Source organism: Cololabis saira, chromosome 11 (genome assembly GCF_033807715.1).
Source record: "Cololabis saira isolate AMF1-May2022 chromosome 11, fColSai1.1, whole genome shotgun sequence".
NCBI lineage: Eukaryota > Metazoa > Chordata > Actinopteri > Beloniformes > Belonidae > Cololabis > Cololabis saira.
This window is the reverse complement of record NC_084597.1, coordinates 22269887-22292945: the sequence shown is the minus strand read 5'-3', so window position 1 is coordinate 22292945 and position 23059 is coordinate 22269887. Positions and strand designations below refer to the sequence as shown.

Genomic DNA, 23059 nt, shown 5'->3' with positions numbered 1-23059 from the left:
AGCATTGGTGAACTGATCACCAGCATTGATGAACTGATTACTAGCATTGATGAACTGATCACTAGCATTGATGAACTGATCACTAGCATTGATGAACTGATCACTAGCATTGATGAACTGATCACCAGCATTGATGAACTGATCACTAGCATTGATGAACTGATCACTAGCATTGATGAACTGATCACTAGCATTGATGAACTGATCACTAGCATTGATGAACTGATCACTAGCATTGATGAACTGATCACTAGCATTGATGAACTGATCACCACCATTGATGAACTGATCACTAGCATTGATGAACTGATCACTAGCATTGATGAACTGATCACTAGCATTGATGAACTGATCACTAGCATTGATGAACTGATCACCAGCATTGATGAATTGATCACTAGCATTGATGAACTGATCACCAGCATTGATGAATTGATCCCCAGCATTGATGAACTTATCCCCAGCATTGATGAACTGATCACTAGCATTCATGAACTGATCACCAGCATTGATGAACTGATCACCAGCATTGATGAACTGATCACTAGCATTGATGAACTGATCACCAGCATTGATGAACTGATCACCAGCATTGATGAACTGATCACTAGCATTGATGAACTGATCACTAGCATTGATGAACTGATCACTAGCATTGATGAACTGATCACTAGCATTGATGAACTGATCACTAGCATTGATGAACTGATCACTAGCATTGATGAACTGATCACTAGCATTGATGAACTGATCCCCAGCATTGGTGAACTGATCACCAGCATTGATGAACTGATCACCAGCATTGATGACCAGCTGCTGATCTTTGATTGAAAGCATAAAGAAGCCAAATGTCCAACTTAAACCTGGTCATCCTGTTTGATTGCTTTACCTGAAAGTGCCTCTCTCCACATCCTGTCCACTGAGACGCACATGCACTCCCTGTTTGAGCAGCGAGCCAAAGGCCATGTACTCTCCCAGAGCCCAGTCACACAGCCGCTGGTCCACCAGGTTCCCCCGTCCCTTCAGGATACGACTCAGCCCTGCAACACCAACACAAAGGTGCACAGATGGTTTAACAGAACCTTCGACTGATCAGAGGGTCACCAGGAACCAAGTAGGAGGAGGACGACAGGCACCTCCATGTAACATAAAATCTTCCTCGGGGACGGAGGCAGCAATGTTCCCAATGTGCTTGAGCTCATCTTCACTGATGCCGGTCGAAGGGCAGCTCATGGTTTTGGGTTGACCGTCCGGAGTGAAGAAACCTACAAGAATAAAAGATTGTAAAATATTCTGTTTTCTGATTCAGGTTCACATCAAACACGATAAAAACTAAAGCAACTGGAGACAGACCCAGCCAGGGGGAGTCCAGCCAGTGCTTGATGTGGAGGATCTTCTCATCTTTGGAGCGAGCATAAGCGTCCTCGCAGATTTTGTCGTAACACGCTACTTCCTCCTGAAAGAAAAAACAGGTTGAGCTGCTGGTTATCAGCAGTTGTGCAGACCTCTAGAAAAGCAGAGGTTTTGACAGGTGGTCTGTAACATTCAAGTGTGTGTTAACATGATCCCAAGAGGATAAGACATCAGCTGTGGTTTTAGAGGAGCAACTGTTGCTGCATATTAATCTGGGAAGGATTATTGCCGCGTTCCATTTACCTTGGAACTGGGAACTGGGAATGGCAGCCATCTTGGAATGGTAACTCGGGGGTGGTGAAGCTTCTCCCACTTTCCCAGTAGGAAATCCCACTTCGAGGGGCGTTCCAGTTGAAAATTCCGACTAGGAACTGGGAAATTCCGACTTCCGGACAAATGGACAAATGGAACGCGGCATATGAATCTAGTTCCATCTAACAGCTGGGCTGAAGAGCTGAGGGCCGGTGGTTTTACCAACTCAACCGTTTTCTTTTTGGCTTCATTGAAATAAAAATGTGGAGGGTCCAGCCCCTTTCAAGGAGCTGGGATCCACAGCCCAAGTTATGTGTGGAGGTGAGTCCGACTATCTCTAGCCGGTATCTCTCAACCTCACGCACAAGCTCCGGCTCCTTCCCCCCCAGCGAGGTGACATTCCATGTCCCCAGTGCGAAGGTTTTGGTCCAGGGATTGGGTCGTCGAGGCACCCCGCCACGACTGCTACCCAGTCCACAATGCACCAGCTTATCACAGTCCTTCCTGCGGGTGGTGGGCCTACGGGAAGGCGGCCCACGTCGCCGTTTCGGGCTGAGCCCGGCCGGGTCCCACGGGCAAAGACCCGGCCACCATGCGCTCGCCTTCGAGCCCCAACCCCAGGCCTGGCTCCAGGGAGCCTCCCAGCTCAGTCGCGATTTGTTGGAGTTCACCCCGGTGAACGAGAGGGTCGCTTCCCTGCGCCTTCGGGTCGGGGAAAAAGGTCTCTCACTGTTGTTTGTGCCTACGGGCCGAACAGCAGTGCGGAGTACCCGGCCTTCTTGGAGTCCCTGGGAGGAGTACTTGATAGTGCTCCAACTGGGGACTCCATTGTCAGTGCACGTGGCACCAGGACACCCTAGGCCGGAGGTCAATGATCAACTTTTTTGTCGTTTCTGGCTAATATCCGTCACCATGCAAGCTGAAATTGTACTGGGGTGACTCATGTTCGCCTCTTTCTTTGACGCACGCTCCCTATCTTGAATCAAGAATCAATTGCTCTTCGTTGGATTCCCGGATGTTGCGGTTCAATTTTTTGCAGTGGAATTTTTTTGCGGTTAAATTTTTTGTAGTTGAATGTTTTGCAGTTGAATATTTTAACGTTGAAAAAAATTCAGATTAATTATAATATTATATATATATATATAATATATACATATAATTTAAATGCATAAAGGGTTAGAAATTCAATCACTTTTTTCTTTCAAAATCCGATGACACAGACATTTAGTAGATCTGATAATTTTCAATACGACATTTTTATCGCAAGTAAAGGTTTTACAGAATCTTGTTGAAATTGATGTTGAAAGTGTTCATTGATGTGGTTTTGTCAGACGGGTCAAGTGGGTCAGACCTGTCACGTGTGTCAGGGCGTGTCAGGCGTGTCAGATGGGTCAAATGTGGCAAGGTGTGGCGTCTGTGTGCAAAACTTAACTGTAGAAACCACATTCATTCATCAATCAGGTCAAACGGGTCTAAAGTGGGTCCACCTCGTAGTCTTGTGTGGTGATGACTCCCTCAGCGATGAGTTTCTCTGCGAACTTCTCCAGGACAGGTTTCTGCTTCTTGACCTGCTTGTACATCAGCGGCTGGGTGAACATGGGCTCGTCGATTTCATTATGGCCGTTTCTTCTGTAACACACCTGAAGACAGAGTTCGGACGATTTCAGACGCGTCTGAGATGACATCACCTGTCAGAAGTTCACGTTGACCACAAATTAAAGTCCAGCAGGTGCCGCTGTTGCTAAACAGAAGCATCCTGCAGAAAAACTTTAGATCCTCTGGTGGAAGTAGTTTAATGATCGAACTCGTTCTTGTGTTCAGGCATCAGATTAGACTTAGAACGTTTCAATAAAGCTTATTGGAATGAAAACTCTGTATGGTATTTATCTATCCAGGCTCTGTCTGGGTTCATGTGTGCAGAAAAACATAAAGCTATAACAAAAACCACGGGGATCAGAACAACAGGATGTATTTTATCATCATTGTACATACAGTTTTTCTCTATTGCCAAAACACAAAACCCAGTACTCTAAACCAAATGACCAGTTGCCTAAACACATTTAGTAAAACTAAACTTTTGCCACAACCACAAACACAATTCACCTGTAGACACTGTTCACAAAACCCATCCCCTTTTTCTCAAAACTCTAAACACATTTTACCGTGCTAAAACACATTTTGCATATAACTCTGCTCCAATATGCATTGTGAAGCTCATGTGATGCAAAATGCTACCCACAATCAGCAAAACTTGAACACAATGAACATACCTGGTTTCAATCAGTAAACACAACTACTCATAATTGAAAACACCTATTGCAAATGATGTGACCACACCTATATAAGTCAGTGCAGTTAGCTGAAGGCTCAAAAACAAAAATGGATGATCAAGACAGAAGAAGAGGAGTTCGTGTCAGAGGAGGGAGAGGAGCAGGTCGAGGAGGGAGAGGAGCAGGTCGAGGAGGGAGAGGAGCAGGCCGAGGAGGGAGAGGAGCAGGCCGAGGAGTGGGCCAAAGAGGACAAGAAGCAGTCCAAAGAGGAGCAGGCCAAGGAGGGAGAGGAGAAGGATGTGTGTCTGCCACCCTACTCTCCGTTCCTAAACCCAATAGAGGAGTTCTTCTCATCATGGCGGTGGAAGGTCTATGACCGCCAACCTTACACCAGAGAGAACCTTCTCAGGGCTATGGACCTGGCCTGTGATGATGTGGCTGTGGAGGTGTTCCAAGGCTGGGTGTGGCATGCCAGGGCATTCTTCCCACGTTGTTTGGCTATGGACAATATTGCCTGTGACGTTGATGAGGTCCTGTGGCCCCACCCAGCCCGACGTGATGACGCCCCATGATTTCGGTGTCAACATACAACATACTGTGTCAATTTTCAAACGTACTGTAATAAAAGAAATCGCACCCTGAACATTGTGTTCTCAATTGTTACTTTACTGTATCTATTGGGTGTAATGGATCCTCTATGGAGTTTACAGTACTCATTTTTGCATTGAGTTGTGATATTACTGCATTTTCTGCATTATGTAACTATTCCCATGAAATGCACAAATCTATAGTTAATGCCCAAAACATATTTGAGAATAAATAAGGGTTGCTCAAATGCATCCTGGCAGTTGTGAAACTGTAAAAAGAACAGTCTCACACTGTGAATTTTGTGTTTTCAATTTTTTTGGTAATGTGGTTAATGATGCTCAGTAGTGTTTACATTTCTGCAAGCCTTGAGTGGTATTTTGGTGTCAGAGTTTGCTTTTGAGCATATGAGCAACTGTTTTGGTGTGATGGGTTTGCTTTTGAGCATGTGAGCATCTGTTTTGGTGTGATGGGTTGGTTTTTGAGCATGTGAGCAACTGTTTTGGTGTGATGGGTTGGTTTTGAAAAGAAACTGTGAGGTTTAGTGTACGTAGCTTTAGAAAAGTGTTTTGTGTTTAGAGTTTTGTGAAAAGTGAGGGCAGTATCGTGAAATGTGTTTAAGCAATAGAGAAAAACTGTAAAACTAAACTTCTAGACGCAACATGAAGACACAGGCAAATGCAGCACCCGGGTGATCGCCGTTGCCTCCTGGTGCTGCGTTTCAGCGTGGTTTACTGTGTTGGGAGGGGTGATATTGAGGGGGCATGGAGGGCATTGAATAATGAAGGAGGTGTATTTATCATTATGTGCATGTGTGTGTGTGTGTGTGTGTGTGTGTGTGTGTGTGTGTGTGTGTGTGTGTGTGTGTGTGTGTGTGTGTGTGTGTGTGTGTGTGTGTGTGTGTGTGTGTGCATGTTTGTATGAGTGGTAAGTATGTGAATTATGCCCCAGATCTACTCCTTCAGCCATTGTCCTTGTTGTTATCAGCCGGCTCGGTATAGTTCTCATACAGGTCCACAGGTGTCATGAGGAGAAGGGGAGGACCAGTGGGAGTAGAGCGTCTTGTTGATTCATCCAGGGAAATTGTGACTAGACCGGCCTGTCAAGCCGCTCTTTCAAGGTCAGATTGTAATATCAACAATTGCATTTGGGTCAGGCCGACTCCAGTTAAGACTCCAGGCTAACTCCACTCTAACAAGTCTTATGCCACTCTAACCAGTCCAACTCCACTTTTAACCAGTTTCACTCAACTCTAACCAGTCTAATTCCACTCTAAACAGTCCAACGCTACTTTAACCACTCTAATTACAATCCAACCAGTCCAACTCCACTCTAAGGAAGGAAGGAAGTTATGATATCTCCGAAGTTATGATATCTCCGAGGTATATATTGTGATTATAGTGCAAATTGTATGTATATTATAAATTAATAGTGAATATATTCTAAATCTCTGTAGGCTATGAGTGTATATATGGTTTAGAAGTATGAATATATTATAATGTATGAGTATATTATGATATGTAATATATATTTATACTTATACTATATATATATATATATATATATATATATGTTATGATGTTGTGTTATGAATCTTTATTTCGCCTTGTACAGAACAAATGAAAAGGAAGAAAAGGTGTAGGCTGAAGCCGTAGCATATATATATATATATATATATATATATATATATATATATATATATATATATATATATATATATATATATATATATATATATATATATACACATATATACTTCTATGATGTGGATGGTTGGTTACTTAATCTTTTATGTTTGGTTCAATTTATTATTTCAGGAATTATAGTGAATATTTTTCACCCTTTTTGAGTTGGATTATTGTAATCTTTATTGTTATGTTATTATATTATTATTATAATATCATCTTTTATATTATCTTTTGTATGTCTATGTGTGGACCCCAGGAAGAATAGTCTTCCCATGGCAAAGACTAATGGGGATCCTTTTTAAATAAACAAATAAACAAATAAACCAGTCTAACGCCACTCTAACCAGCCTAATCATCTCTCATTGATTCACAACACTGTAAAGGTCATTTTGAGGTTCATCTTTCAGTCTGGATCAGGATCGTCTTATGTTCCAGGTTACACAGCACTGTGGAGAACAGCTCCCCTATACTTACCAGGTCTACTACGACGTCTTTATGGAACATGTTCCTCCACTCGGCTGCCACACTGCACACATACATCACGGCCTCGGGGTCATCTGCGTTGACGTGAAAGATGGGCGCACTGACCACTCGAGCGATGTCTGTTGGGTAAGCAGACGACCGAGCCATCCGGGGATCAGTGGTGAACCCGATCTGTGTGGACGAGAGAAAGAATCAGGTAATCAAACCGCTGGAGATCAGACTCAACTCACAGCTGGACTCTGATAAATCAGAAACATGAAGCTTTGTTTTTATGGTTTCACATTGTTGACTCAATAAAATCTGAAATACGGTTTAGATCTGGAGAAGTATAATTAGACCTGGTCTGCGTGGCTCATTTCCGTGTTTATTTAATTTGATAATCAAAGTTTAAAAGAGAGTACCTGGTTGTTTACTACCACATGTATAGTGCCGTGGGTGGTGTAGGATGGCAGGTCTGACAGGTGGAAGGTCTCGTACACGACGCCCTGGCCCGCAAACGCAGCATCGCCGTGAAGCAGAACAGACATCACCTGCAGAATGAGGATTAAAAACATGTTAACAAGGCAACCAGAGAATAAACCCACACCAACGCCTAAGTCCTTTTACCTTCTTCCCCTGCACGTCTCCAGAGTAGAACTGCTCAGCTTTGGTCTTTCCCTGGACCACTGGGTCCACGGCCTCCAGGTGGGACGGGTTCGCCATGAGGGACATGGTGATGTACCTGTCGCTGACCCGGTTCATCCTCCTGTGGTACATCCCCAAGTGATATTTCACATCACCAGAACCCTGGAAGCAGGTGGTAACTGGTTGAAGCTGAGCGCTTTTTAAAGACAATGTTTAAAAACGCAGAAAGAGTAAAAATGTCTCCCTTTTAGGAATGGGCGATATTTTACCGTTCATGATATACCGTCAAAAAAATTCCCCACGGTAAGAAATTGGCATCTCGCGGTAAAAACGATAAAGGAAGGAAGGAAGATGAAAGAAATGAGCCAGAAAGAAAGAAATGAGCCAGAAAGAATGAAAGAAATGAGCCAGAAAGAAAGAAAGAAAGAAAGAAAGAAAGAAAGAAAGAAAGAAAGAAAGAAAGAAAGAAAGAAATGAGCCAGAAAGAAAGAAATGAGCCAGAAAGAAAGAAAGAAATGAGCCAGAAAGAAAGAAAGAAAGAAAGAAAGAAAGAAAGAAAGAAAGAAAGAAAGAAAGAAAGAAATGATCCAGAAAGAAAGAAAGAGAGAAAGAAATGAGCCAGAAAGAAAGAAAGAAAGAAATGAGCCAGAAAGAAAGAAAGAAAGAAAGAAAGAAAGAAAGAAAGAAAGAAAGAAAGAAATGAGCCAGAAAGAAAGAAAGAAAGAAAGAAAGAAATGAGCCAGAAAGAAAGAAAGAAATGAGCCTGAAAGAAAGAAAGAGAAAGAAAGAAATGATGATGAGATAGGTTTATAGTTACAAAGGTGGAGTTGAATTAGTATTTCTTTTATCGTTATCAGGATAAATGCCAGAAATTATCGTGATACATTTTTTAGTCCATACCGCCCATCCCTACTCCCTTTATAACAAAGAATAAAATGAAAACACAGAGTTAAAAACAACATCTATTATTAGGTTATCTTGGAAGGTTGACATTGGCCAATCCTGTTGAAGACGATGTGAAAACAAAAACAACAAGCAAAAATACCATCTTCCACATGACTAGTTAAAGTCTTCAGATCTGGACAGTGTTCACACCTCATCTGCAGCCTCCAACTTGGAGTCGAACTGGCAGAAGATTTGCTCCAACTCTTTCCGGATCACGTTGGCCAAGACGTTCAGCCTGCCTCTGAAGAGCCAAGAAGAAGAAGGACATAACAGGAAGTTCAGTCGTACATGAAAGAAGAATGTCATGTCCCGACTCTTTCTCCAGGTGGGATCTCTATCTCCAGACATCAACAAACCACCTGGCAGCGTCTGTCGAGTTAAAGAGGACATGCAGATCAAGCGTCTCTGCCGGTTCCTGTACCTGTGAGGCATTCCCATGATCACGCTCTCCACGCCACACTGACTGGACTTGTCGATGATGGTCTTCAGGGCCGGGATGAGTGACTCGCAGCCTTCCAGGCCAAAACGTTTCTCTGAAGACCATTTCCTCTGGAGGAACTCTTCAAACCTGTCAACAGTTGGAGGTGCTGATGTTTCACAGTCAAGCACAGAAGTAGACCCAACCCCCCTCGACACCCCCATACTCCGGTCTGCAGTCAGATACTGACCTGGTGGATCTGATCATCCTGGCCAGCAGAGTCCTTTTCTCCTCCAAAGTGGACTGCATGATGCCGGGGGTCTCAAACTTCTGCCGGATCCACTGGCACTGCTCAACGTCGTTAATGAACATGAACTCTACCCCGATGTGCTGACAGTAGGACATCTAGAAGACAAGAGGATCCGTTTGTGGTGGTGTGAACAGACAAACGGGACTGGTCCAGCTCCATCCAGCTTCTTATCTGACTCAGTCCAACATCCTGTATCCCTGATGGTCTGGACGTGTATTAGCAGAGCTGCCTGGTAGATTTGCGAGGCCCTGTGCGAAATGGCTGGGGGGGCCCTGAAATTTTTGGGGTTTTTCGGGTCGGATCGGGTGTGTATATGCGCAATTTTAACTCTCCAATTAGCAAAATACTGGATACCTTCCCCTGCCTCATCATCATCTGGCCTGCCTCAACGCGGGGCCCCACGGCTGCTTGAGACCCGGTCGGATCGGTGATTTTTGTAACAAATTTATCAAACGAGCCTTTCAGAGAGGCATTAAACTCTTCCATTTTCTTTAGTTTTTTTTCTTTTTTCATCCCCTGATCGAAATTTCCTGATTCTGTCTCGTTCTCTCGACATTGTGTGACAGTTTGTTCCACACTCCCCCCGTCTGGATCAGAGCACCTTGTGTCTGCGCTTGGTCTGGTCAGTTGTATTGAACAACAGTGCATCATTGCACATATATTTATTGATATGCACAGACTAGTACACATTTAGGTCTGTAATGGAACGTGACTGTTGATATAAGGGAAAAAAAATAATAATTTTGAAAACAAACAAAAAAAAAAAAAAAAAACGGCCCATAGCGCGAGGCCCCTTGGGGCGCGAGGCCCTGTGCGGTCGCACGGTTCGCACACCCCTTGCGGCGGCCCTGTGTATTAGTATCTATGGAACGGACAGCAGGAACATCTGGAAAGGAAACTTGGATGCTGACAGGTTTTTGCAGCTTTCAGAGCAAAGTTTTCTTCACAGGAGGTCTTGCATCTTTCAGCAAGACGATGCTGAAGCACATAATGCACATAATGCTTCCATGACAACGGCTGCATAGCTTCAAACACCTGGAAACATTTGAAATCTGGAGTCTGTTGTTTTGGAATCTGGAGCATCCAGAAAGGAAAAATATGAGGAGGGACATCAGACCAGAACGGGACAACATTCCCCTCCCAAAGCCTCATCAGCTGGTGTCCACAGGTCCAAATGTTTATCGACTGTTAAAGGAGAGGACGTCACGCAGCCGCCAGCTCTTTTACTATTGTTGCTGTCGTTTGTGGTTTAAACATGTTTTCAACTGTGAACAACATTTGAGGTCATGACATTTGCAAACCACACAATTCTGTTTTTATTGACATGGTACAGCATCTTAACTCTGTTGGAAATATGGCTACGGTATATCCAACAGGTCCACGAGACCTTGTCACAGCCCTTTTGAATACCCAAAGACCTAAACATGGATGCAGACAGGAACCAGCAACCAGACACAAGTTTCCTGAAAGCAGCAGCATGTTATGATCCAGTTGTGCACAAAGGAAGTTTGTATTTTCTTTTACCTCAAGACGACGGATAATCTCTCTGAGAGGCAGCGCGCTCTTGCTGCCACCGATGAAGGTTGTGGTGGGAAGCTTGAAGACCATGTCCATGTCGCTCTCGGCCAGACCGTACAGACCTGCGGAGACGTGACAGGACAACAGTCATCTACAGTCCCACCATTTCAAGACATCTTCAGGAAGTACAGGGATGCATGCGGTCGAATGTGTGGGCCGGGAAGGTTTATTGGTTTAGTAGGATTGAAATGTAAAAACATTAAAAAGTAAAAGAGTTGAAAAGAGATTAAAAAACAGAGACGACCAAAAAAAGATTAAAGAAATAAAAAATGAAAAAGGTCATGAAAATAATTTGAAGCTGACAAAATAATAATGTCCATCCATCCATCGTCCGCCGCTTATCCGTTCCCGGGTCGCGGGGGCAGCAGCCTCAACAGAGATGCCCAGACTTCCTTCACCCCAGACACTTCCTCCAGCTCCTCCGAGGGGAGTCCGAGGCGTTCCCAGGCCAGCCGAGAGACATAGTCTCTCCAGCGTGTCCTGGGTCTTCCCCGGGGTCTCCTCCCGGTGGGACATGCCTGGAACACCTCCCTAGGGAGGCGTCCAGGAGGATCCGGTACAGATGCCCAAGCCACCTCAGCTGACTCCTCTCAATGTGAAGGAGCACCGAACTCTTCACCCTATCTCTAAGGCAGCGTCCAGCCACCCTGCGGAGGAAACTCATCTCGGCCGCTTGTATCCGCGATCTTGTCCTTTCGGTCACACAAAGTTCATGACCATAGGTGAGGGTAGGTGCGTAGATTGACCGGTAAATCGAGAGCTTCGCCTTTCGACTCAGCTCCTTCTTCACCACGACGGTCCGGTACATCGACCGCATAACTGCGGACGATCTGCGGCTTCATCGGACCGGGACCTTCAGCATGTGCGTGGGTGGTTTGCGGCCGAGTGCGACGCGGCAGGGATGAGGATCAGCACCTCCAAGACCGAGGCCATGGTTCTCCACCGGGAAAGGGTGGCGTGCCTTCTCCGGTGGGTGGAGAAGTCCTGCCTCAGGTGGAGGAGTTCAAGTATCTCGGGATCTTGTTCAAGAGTGAGGGAGAAAATAATAATGTACTGAAAACTAATAAAACTGGTCTGCAGTAAAATTATGGACCTCAACTACATATCTAGTTTCAGAACCTTTTGAGTGGACCACTTCTGTCCAGGGATGAGTGTCCTCTCAGAGAGACTTGTCCACCTGACCGGTGTCCTGGTCTTCATGGACAAATGTCTCCAGATGTCTCAGGTGTGATGGTTTCTTCTCCAGACTGCAGGTTCCAGATGTTTCCACAGATGCTCAACAGGACTCACAGAAAGACACTTCAGAATAGTCCAGTGTTTGGTTCTGAATCGATCTTGACTGGTTCTAGTTGTGTGTTTTGGGTCATCATCCTGTTGGAGGACCCATGACCTGCGACTGAGTCCAAGCTTTCTGACTCTGGACAGCACATTTGTCTCCAGAACCTCTTGATGGTCTTGAGATTTCATCGTAGGTGCACAGATTCAAGACCCCTGGTACCAGAGGCAGCAAAGCAGCTCCAGAACAGAACCGAGCCTCTTCCATGTTCCACAGCAGATTCAGTCTTCTTTTCTTTGAAGGACTCGTTTTTACAACTGTGGACATAGAGCTGATGGGACTTGTCAGAAAGCTAATATTTTTTCTCATCTGTCCAAAGAAGCTTTTCTGATGGTCTTTCTCTGGTGGAGTCCTCCTCGGTGGTCCACCTTGGCTCCAACAGTGATGGACGGTGTGATCTGACACTGATGGACTTGACCTTGGAGTTCACCTTGAACATCTTCGGAAGTTGTTCTGGACTCTTCGGTGTCTATTCGTATTATCATCTCTTTAGTTTGTCATCAGTTGTACTCTTGTGTCCACATCCAGGATGGTTGTCTACAGTCCTGCAAAGCCTGAACTTCTGGATGAAACCTGTAGTCAGGAACATCCAGCTGCTTGGAGACAGCCCTCTAGTCTTCAACATGATGGTCTACAAGTTCCTGATATTCTCATACATCTGCCTCCTTTCCTTTAACATACTTACATCTTTTCTAGGTTTCCAACGTATATGTCCAGGACAGTTAGATTAGTTTATGTTTTTAATGATTCTAGTGAACCACAATTTAAAGTTGGATTTTCATTAGTCAAAATGTAGTCAATTATTATCCATCATCACTTTTGTCAGTTTTAGGTTATTTCTATGACCACTGAGAGTTTCTTGGGGGGGGTACTAACAACATCCAGGTGTAAAAAGTAGAGCGAGGGCACACAGCTGGCAGAAAGAAGAAGCTGAAGGAAAACACCACTCAAAGGCGTTCTTGGTACGTGATCCCTACTGTTCCCCAACCCCCCACCTCAGCTTTCAGCTCTTTACAGCCAGAAGTGGGGCGGAGTCCAACCCAGAGGTGTCCAAACCTGCAGTTCACTGAACCACCACAGGGGTCTGGCTTCAAGAGTAAGTCAACCTCTGCAGTTGTCTCCTTCATCTCCCATATTTCAGTGCAAATGAGCTGCACAGTTTCACCTCAGGGATCAGTAGGTGCTCTCAGGAACCTTATTATTATCTCAAAACGTCTGACCTTTTCTTATCAGGATCCCGACCAGACCAGGTTCTGTCCACACCGTCTGGATCCAGACCCTAGTTGTCGGTAGAGGAACTGCAGGTCTAGATCCAGACCCTAGTTGTCAGTAGAGGAACTGCAGGTCTGGATCCAGACCCTAGTTGTCGGTAGAGGAACTGCAGGTCTAGATCCAGACCCTAGTTGTCAGTAGAGGAACTGCAGGTCTGGATCCAGACCCTAGTTGTCGGTAGAGGAACTGCAGGTCTAGATCTGGACCCAGGTGGCCAGTAGAAGAACTGCAGTCTGAATGTTGGCACTTGTTCACATCCACACACACTGCAGATAAAAATACAACAGAGTTTCTCAAAGCTTCTTTCTGGGCAGATTTGGACCTCGTCAGGGACCTGGTCTTTGACCTCAGTGAACCTGTCATTGGACGTAAACAATACCACTAGTAACCATGGAGACCAGGTTGCAACAATCACCTGGTCTTTGTGAGGCCCAACCTTTTCATGGAGCACAAAAACAGTTTGCTGCAAGCGTTCAAAACACCACAGAAAACACACACACACACACACACACACACACACACACACACACACACACACACACACACACACACACACACACACACACACACACACACACACACACACACACACACACACAGTCCACAGCTGGTTAATGATGGACCGCACGTTTACGCCATCAATAGTGATGACTGTGTGTGTTGACAAGCATGAAGCGTGTTTCGTGTATCTGGCTCCGTCAGAAGCCACGACAATGATAAGGACACCAGCACGAACATGTTCAGGAACAAAAAATGGGCTACTGTGGGCATGGGTGAGGGGGTTCTGGAACAACCCATGAGTCAAACGTAGTGAGACTTGAGTAAAAATGAGAGCAGAGGCGCCGGGAGCCCTGCGAGGCGGCTCTGAGAAAAACGCTTACATCAGCATGCAAACACGCTCCCTCAGCTTATCAACGACAACCACATCATAAAGCATGTTGTCTTATCTCCTAGGGGACCATCTGTACGGTCTGTTCTGAAACCACCACCACGTTTCAGAGTACAGCTGATCCATGAAGAAACATGATGAACGAGCAGAGAGAAATGACGAGTGAGGTGAGTCGTTGAGACGTCCAGAGAAGGGCTGCTCACAGACAGAAAGACAGAGACACGGCAAGGCCTCTTTCAATCCCGTTCTTTTGGTATAAGACATCATATCATAGTTGGTCTCAGAATTAGGAAAACACAACAGGAATGATGCCAAAAAGGAAGAGAGAAAAGAAAACCAGGTGAGCATCTCCAAACCACGTCCAAACTATCTGGTGCTCATCCTTCTACAGAGATTATTCAGACATAGAAGACATTCAGGACTGTTAATTATCTTGCCAGGAGTGGACGTCCCACAAAATCTATCTCATGGTCTGACCAGGTAATATTGGTCTGACACCTCCATTCCCTGCAGGCCTCATTGAACCTGTTTGATGTTCAAGTCTATAACATCACAAGCAGGAGATGAAGAAGTCTGGACCAGGACACCTGGTCTGGAAGAATTTCAGGATACAAATCCTTCTGTCTAACTAGAACCTGGAACCAGGACTGATATCCACAAACCTGCATCTGGACAAACCAGCAGACCTCTGGAACAAAGTCCTCTGGACACATGAGACCAACGTGGACATGTTTGGTCTTCATGTCCAGAACCATGTTTGGAGGAAACCAACAGAACCATCTCAGACTCACTGTCAAGCACGGTGGTGGAGGGATGATGGTCTGGACCTGGACATCTGTGAGTCCCTGAGTGGAACATTAACTATTCTGTAGACCAGAGTCTTATAGACACACGTGTGACCTGAACCAGGTCGAGATGCTCTGGTGGGACCTTCAGAGACCCTTGTAGATGTGAACATCCAAAAACCTCAATGACCTGAAGCAATGATGGACAGAAAAACGGACCAGAACTCCTCCAGAATCAAGAGACACTGATGACGTCAGACAGGAAACATCTACTGATGGTTCCTGTGCCTGAATCTACAAGCTGATGACTCATGGGGATACTTAGGATTGCCTACTAGAGAATGATTAACAGCCTGCAACAATAACCTGTAATAATGTACATGTGAGTACCTTTACTGAGCTGCTCAGATCACCTGTGGGGGTGCGTACGACCTTTGACCAAACGTGTCAGGAACGTGTCAGGAATCATAAAAATGTCTTTCTGCTTTTACTTCAAGTCCCTTCCTGCAAAACTGGTTCCTGTTACAGTCCATGAAACACCAGCCCGTCTACAGTCAGGCAGCACCGTCTGACACCGACGTCTGAGCAGCTGAGACTAAAGAATGTCTCATTAGATTTATTATGAGGGACGGTAACTTGTTGAAATGGTCTGCTGTTGGTTAAAACGTGGCTGCTCTCCTCAGGATGTGGATGGATCTGTCAAAGGAAAGTTGTGGTGTTCCCTCGTGTGACTGCTGGAGGTCTACACATGTTCACCTGTCCATCACCCAGAACTTCCTCAACGTCTGCTTCCCAAACGCTGCTGTCATTCCTGACGTGACACGAAAATGGTCCCAGATTCCTGTCAGCTTGACCACGTGGGATGTTTTCCATCAACAGTGTCAATCACAGCAACCCATCTTCCAAGGACATATTTCTGTACATGACGTTCAGTTTCCCAACAACAACTTGTAACTTTATGTATTATATTTTGTGGTATAGCGTAGCTCCCGGTGAGATTTGTGCTCCCGAGGTGAAGCTGACCTACCTCCACAGCCATGTGACGGACTGATGCATTCAGACAGGAAACGCCGCTTCCAGTGATCGCTGCTTAAGTCGGATCTACTGGATCTACGAGCTGTTTATTTGAATAAACATCTTCAGACCTGATACTGAAATCTCAACGACACAAAGCAGAATCTGGTTCTGCATCAAAGCAGCCATGGACACTGGAAATGAAACACACGTACGACAACAAAGCAACAAATAATTGGGCATTTTCTCACCAACGTTCTGGAAACCGACTGTGCACGGTGTATCATCGAAGTCCACGCAGCTGATGCCCAGAGGGTCCAACTTGGCTATGTGATGCCCTCGAACCTGCAGAGAGATTAACTGACAGATCAGAGCTGCTCGTCAGACCTCAGCAGATCACGGTCCGTCCTCCTCCACGTGTCCACCAGCTTAGTCCAGGTACTAGACAAGGGTTTAGAGGCTCGAAACAACAGTATTTCATTCTGCTGGAAGAGAAAGCTGCTAAAGTCGTCGCAGTTTTCCTCCCGCCTGCTGAAATGTTTGAGTTACAGCGACCCCGTCTAATTATTCCAATCTGTAACCCACAACGGCTGATCTGTCCAACTGGAGACCTGAATGAACATCTCCTGGTCTGCAGTCCGCAGGGCTGGAAACCCACAAGATGGAGCCGCCAAGGAAGCTGGGAACATCCACCATCAAAGTATCAAACTGTGTATGCTTTAATGACCACTTTATTAACTTTATATGTAATCTGAATAATCACTAATCTGAGATCAGTTTAATACTTAGAACTCTAAAGTGCAGTGAAGTCCAGGTCAGGGTGACATTTGGCTCAACTGTGAAGGAATGTGGTTAACCCTGGTCGTTTAAGAGTTTAAACAAATAAAGATTGATTGACTCAAGCATGTATATCGTTGTATAAATGTGGGCCGTAAGCCGTAAAAGCATCTTTCTTTTTACTTGTCAGTACACTCACTAACGAGGTTTGAAGAGACGTAACTGTCAAATTTTTTTCTGAGGGAAACAAGAGAGTTTGTTATTGGTTATGGTGCATAGCCATTACAATGGGAACGCCGTTTACAAGAGGAGCTGCTGACCTGAACTTTTTTCTGATCAACTAACGTTTGGAATAAGACCTGGAGGAGTGTTCAAGGACAGAACGTGGAGATCAAGACGTAAGACGCCAGAGGTGTTTGTACTGCAACAAGACGCAGAAACCTTGAGGTCAATAAGGACCAGGTGTAAACTTCTTCCCTCCAGTAAGCACGATTCACAGGACACAATTCACAGAAACATTTTATATCTTTATGTTGTTATGTGATTACTGTATCACGGTCAAAAGACAGTGTTGTTAGAGAACAGAAACGGTGTGTTCTGGGTTTACCTGGTAAGCTCGGATCAGTGACTGCACTGCCAGATGATCCTTCACCAGCTTGTCCACGTTGGGCTGAGCCCCCATGGGTGCCTGGACTCGGCTCAGCCCCTCAGGAAGTCCACCAAGAGGTGGAGGGCTCTGGTAGGCCGCTCCAACCGGCGCACCGGTGTTGACATTCCGGAAAAATACGTCCCAGGACTGCGTGGAGAAGAAGATGTAATTTACTCATTCAAACCTGCAGATGTGCATCAGAAGAACCATGAAACCGTGAAAATGTTTTTATTCACATAAACAGTAGCACGGCACATGGCACACACTTGCAAGAGTTGTAACGGCAACCTTAAAAAGAGCAACTCTGGTGGCCACCCTCTCACCCAAACTAATGAGCCTGTCAGCTGCTTGAAACATCTGTTCGGTCCATTTTCCTACTGAAGCGACATCTGAAATGAGGGCCGTCCTGGGACTGACTTCTGTTGGGATCCAGCTCTGAAAAGCTGAACATTGAGGCTGGGGTCAATTATGAGGAGTCCAACTGGCACCTGAGGAGGACCACTCCAACCACTGCTGGTTTCAGCTCCAGCAGTTCTCGTTTCAGATGTCGTTGTGTCACAAAATCTCGTTGTGTCACAAAACCTGCTTTAACCTCCTGTTTATCAGCTTATTGACCGCAACTCTGACATCGTTCTACCTGGAACACTGAAAGCAAAGTTTAAAGTTTCCGGTACGCTCGCACGGGTGCCGTTTACTCTGACGAGACCTTTTAAATGATGAATGCAGAAACCTAAAATGATGAGGTGGTCTCTGGCCGTGGAACCGAAAGTGAAGAAGTAAAGAAGAGGAGATACAAATCTGTTGCGTCAGTGGATGAAACGCAGCCAAAACTGCTGCCATGTCTCCAACTTCTTGAAAATAAACGTTCTTTTAAGCACCTCTTCCTTTTCCAGCATTTCATTGCTGTGTCCAAACCTTTCAAACACCTGTATAAAGTAAAAGGTTCTGAGGACAGATGACTTCCCAGGAAAAGACATAACATTGTATGTTTTTATCTGCAGGCTTCAACCTTCAAATGAAAAACAAATCTTGGAACTGGCAGAGTTTGCTGCATCAGTGTTTAACTGCGTTTAAGCCTTTAAATTCTCAAAAATTACAGCTTCCTTCATGAGATCAATAAACTGAATTGTGGTTGTGTTACGTGTCTCTAGCTGTCACTAATCAAACACATGTGCAATGATGAGTGTGTGCTTGCGTGAACTTTGCTCTGCAGCGTTCTGGACCTGGACCACGTCAGGAGGGTCAATGACCGCTCAGGTTCACATCCAGAGTTATTTACGTTTCTATCTACAGCACAGTAAAAGTTCAGAAGTGACTTCCTCCTCTTTCTGTACTGGGACAGAACTGAACCTGGTCAAAGTCCAGACTTGAACCTGACTGAGGTTCTGTGGTGGAACCCTAAGAGATCTGTGCAGAAGTTCACAAACCTATGTATTTCCCTTCATTAACACTGCCGACATCGTCCTGAACGTCGTCATGCGTTCACTCTGATGTCTTACCATACCAAGTTTTACCAAATTGAACCATTGGTACTGTGCATCGAGGGGGCAGGGCCGTCTCAAAGTATGCAGGGGAAAACATGTGATTGGTTGTTCTGGGCATCGTGACGGAGGCTCGTCAGAAGGAGTCAAGCGTTAACGTGACATTTCAGACCATTCCACAGCTCGAACTAACTTCTGGACAGTCTGGATGCTCAGCGTTTGAAATGGACACAGACAGAGCCTTCAACGGAGCCCTCAACTGTGTCCTGCACAGATTTCATCTGTGTTTTCTTCAAAATGTTTAGTAAAGATGGAGCAATACCACTGGGGGCCAATGGGGGCAGCCTTGAGTCAATCCCAATACTAAACACGAAAAAATAGCAACCACACAAACACAAATGACACGTGGATGACCGATGTAGTGCGAGCTTTGTTCCAATGGAAACACAGGCGACACGGCCATCGTACCTTGTGAACATTCCTGGGATTCTCCAGCCAGGAGTAGTACATCTCCTCCAAGTAGTTGGAGCTGGTTCCATTCAGAAAGGGCTCAGAGGTCACCGATACATTGGTCCGTGACCGGCTCTGGGCCATCTGTGCAGCCATAGCGGGCCGAAGCCTCACCACCGTAGTCCTTAAATGATGCATGGCTGCAGGTCAGCCACAGCTCCCACCCTCCTCCTCTTCCTGGAAGGAGAATGAAGCAGCACTATCCGGGGTTGGGGGGGGGCTCGAAACACCTCAGGCCCTCGTGAAGATCCTAGTTCTCTGGTACTGGTTCCAGCTGACCCTGAATGGAAACATTATTTACATTTTTTCATCGGCACCCCAGCAGCCACTCAGGGGCAACCAAACTTGAGATTTTCTCCCAAATGTTCTAGTTTAATAAATAAAAATGTGTTTTTAATTTTTTCTTGTAAATTTGTGTTTGAGATTTCTCAATTTTCTTGACATAAGTCACAATTTCAGTGTTTCTTCACACAATTGTTCAAGTTTAAAAAAACAGAAGTTTATACATCTTGGAATTTCTAAAGTTTCTGTAAGTTATTGTTATTATTATTTGTATTATCATTAACATTATTATTTGTATTATTATTAATAACATTATTATTAACATTATTATTATAATTAAGGTTAAAATACTTAACTTTAGAACTCCAAGCCTGAATTTTAAACCTGCATTTCATCTCCAAACAAACCGTAAAGTGACGTCGCATAGACAGGAATACAGTAACTTTTACGATTACTCACCAAGAAACAGCAGCGTCACGTCTTGTAAATTAAACTGTTAACTGCTAAACGCGTGTTTCCATCCGTTTCGGTTTCTGGCCGGTCCCGTCAGTGCGGCTCCCTCCTCCGCTCCGCTGAGCCGGCGCTGAGCGCGGCTCGGGCTCGCCTCTAATCACCAATCAGTGCTGCGGCTCTGACACACGTCACGGAGGCTGAACCTCAGAACTGAACCGAAAGGACTGTTCCCGGACCGAAGAGTTTGTTTGTTGGTTTTTATCAGTTTTTGCAGGATTCGTCACCAAGTTCACACACTGGGCCAGACTCTGGTTTTGGGATCTGTATACTCCACAACAGGAAACATAAAAAAGCTCTGTGCTCAGAGAGTCGCTGAAGTGATGGAGGATGTGGGTGTATTGGGGTCACCTGAAAGCTGTCAGTGAGGGCCTGCTGATCCTAGTGATGGAAGATCAGATGATGTTAGGGCTCTGATTCTGGAGTCAACTAATAATAGCTTTGATGATTTAAAGCAGTGGTTTTCCAACCTTTTTTCCTTGGAACCCCCCTACTTGTGTCTAAGACCAGCCAGGCCCCCCGACCCGTACGTACTAGCACCAAAATAGTCTTTAATTGAAAAAAATGAACATTAATTATGTTTTTTTTTTATACATTTCTCTTTGGTTTACTCTCTATACATATGACTTTGTTTTTCTCCAATGTCACCAATGTATAAAATACACACAAAAGGACATAAAAGGACATAAAAATATTTTCTGAAAAATGGCTCTTTTAATATGAGACCACATTTTTTTAAACATTTTTCTTTAACAACCTGTCCGAGTAAATTAAATGTTGAGTAATGATATAATAATAATAATAATAATAATAATAATAATAATAATAATAATAATAATAATAATAATAATAATAATAATAATAATAATAATAATAAGGAATGGAATCATTTCCTGTGTTTGTCACCAGTCTATAAAAAACACAAAAAATATTCAAGACATTCATAAATTATTCCTAACAATGTCTTATGAATGACTCATTCGCAAATATAATTTTTAAAACTGCATAATTTCAAAGCAGACAAAGTTTTGCGCCCACCCCCAGAGATCTCTGGCGCCCCCCCTGAAGGATCAGACAAACTTCAGTGGACAGTTGAGTTTTAGGGCTTTTTCATCTGGTACCAGAGTCTGGATCTCTGGAAGTGAGAATCAAGATCAGGACTGACACAGTAGTCTTATAAAAATATGTTTACATTAACTGTACATATCTACAGTCATTTTAGTCCCAGACCCCCTCTTCCCAGCTGGAGACGGGAAATGTGAGTCCATATAACCGAGCTGATCTGCAGCAATAACTGCTTCTCAAAGAGCATGTCTTACCCTTATCTTAGACTTGTGTTAACACATACCTGCAGCTGCCAGAACATCTGCTTTTATGGAGGTCTGCACACGGCTGATGATCAATCAGTCATGGACTGATGATGAGCAGCACCATAAATGTTACGAACGCCGTGAGGGGGTACTTAGTACTGCCCACAAGTTCCAGCTTCAGTATTTAATAAAAAAAAGATTTGACATTGTCGTTTATGGGAGGTTTTATTAATACTAAGTACCGGTAATACTATGATCACATGATTTCTATAATGTTTTTTCCACAAACGTAATTACAAAACCTACTTCTGGAGATGGTTAAGTCTCCGGAGAAATGTACCACATCAAAGCAGTTTTGCTGATTCAGTGAGTCAGTGTTTCTGTTCAGATAAAACATGATTTGTGGACTCTTGTACTTTCACTTGTTGTACTTTTATGTCACCCAGAACAGAGTACTAAATGTTGACCTCTGTCTTCCTGGTACTGCCTCTTTTACAGCAGGTTAATAAGTCTCCCGTACCCAACGTAAACAACACTTTCACTCTGGGTTTGCCGATCCAGGTCTTTCTGCTCATGTTGTCCGTAGAGAGGACTTGTAGTCTCGGATGTGGTCCTGCACTCATGACACCTGCTGTGTCTTCATCAGTAACTGCAGACTTTCATTATGGACGGTTCATCTGCCGACCACTGGCGTCCGAATCCTTTGACCTCCAGTTGAAAATGTTAAATTTTCCAGCAGAAATAAACATCTTTACAGTCTGGTACAGAAACAGTTTTGGTCTCCACGGTTAGAGTTCACATCTATGACGACTGTTTGGGGGTGAATCTTAATAGAAAGAAAATAATTAGTGTATAATTTGTAGACTTTTGATTGGCAACCACCGTAGCTCATGGACAGCCCCTCGACCCCCTTGACCTGCTGGGTATCAGACCTGGACGCCGGGCGTCTGGCGTCACCAGCGGTGAAGGAAGGTCTAGTCCAGTGACCACATCCGGATGAGCACAGAGGCCTGTGGAGTCCTGGTCCCAGAGTTCCTGACCACACGGGGAACATATGCCAACCATGTGTTCCCCCGTGTGGTCAGGAGTGGCATTGCTGCAAAGAGTGGCTTTAAACTTTCCTCTCCTTTTTCTGCAGTTGGCTCCTGACCTTTTCTAAGTGTTAAATACGAACATATATCGTCATGTTTTTAATCTTGTATTCTTTTGTGTTATTTGCATGTCTGGTTTGATATATTTTTTTTATTTATTCTTGTATTTCTGGGACCAACAGTGGAGGTGACTTGAGAGTTGAGCCAGCGCTGGAAGAGATACCACAGGGTCTACAGTCAGACCTTTTCCGTGCTGATGCCTTTCCCTCTTGGCCTGCAAGACCTAAATTTCTAGTGTAGAGATGGATTTTATTGTATTACTAATGAATTTTTCCCAGCCACTTACTGTACCTACCATAAAACAGAACCAAATCATGTTTTAACAGCTTAAATCAGATTATTACATTTAAGCCAACAAGATAGCCTTGTTATAGTGAATTTGTTGGGGTGTCGACTCCTGGGAAGATTGACTCATCTGACATTTTTACCACTTGTGGATGATGAACTCCAAATATTTTAAAGGTAACCTTATTAATGGGAAATGGGACTGGGTCAAAAGAGTCTTTAAAAAGCACACGTTACACTCA

General features: G+C 44.5%; 1 protein-coding gene across 2 annotated transcripts in view; it reads right to left on the bottom strand.

The window, feature by feature from the left end:
- LOC133455139 (2-oxoglutarate dehydrogenase complex component E1-like) overlaps positions 1–20151 on the bottom strand; it is a 31319-nt gene extending 11168 nt beyond the window's left edge. For both annotated transcript variants that reach the window (XR_009783489.1, XM_061734020.1), the window contains exons 1-15: positions 20021–20151; positions 19238–19559; positions 17247–17435; positions 16114–16207; positions 10513–10628; positions 8929–9083; positions 8682–8828; positions 8411–8501; positions 7298–7477; positions 7093–7221; positions 6683–6862; positions 3153–3305; positions 1354–1456; positions 1137–1265; positions 890–1040 (exon numbers count right to left, since the gene is read on the bottom strand). Coding sequence is in view for 1 of the 2 variants with exons in the window: in XM_061734020.1 (XP_061590004.1) it covers positions 890–1040; positions 1137–1265; positions 1354–1456; positions 3153–3305; positions 6683–6862; positions 7093–7221; positions 7298–7477; positions 8411–8501; positions 8682–8828; positions 8929–9083; positions 10513–10628; positions 16114–16207; positions 17247–17435; positions 19238–19417 (1997 nt within the window). In the remaining variant the exon portion in view is untranslated. The remainder of the gene's footprint in view (positions 1–889; positions 1041–1136; positions 1266–1353; positions 1457–3152; positions 3306–6682; positions 6863–7092; positions 7222–7297; positions 7478–8410; positions 8502–8681; positions 8829–8928; positions 9084–10512; positions 10629–16113; positions 16208–17246; positions 17436–19237; positions 19560–20020) is intronic.
- Positions 20152–23059: the final 2908 nt, after the last annotated feature.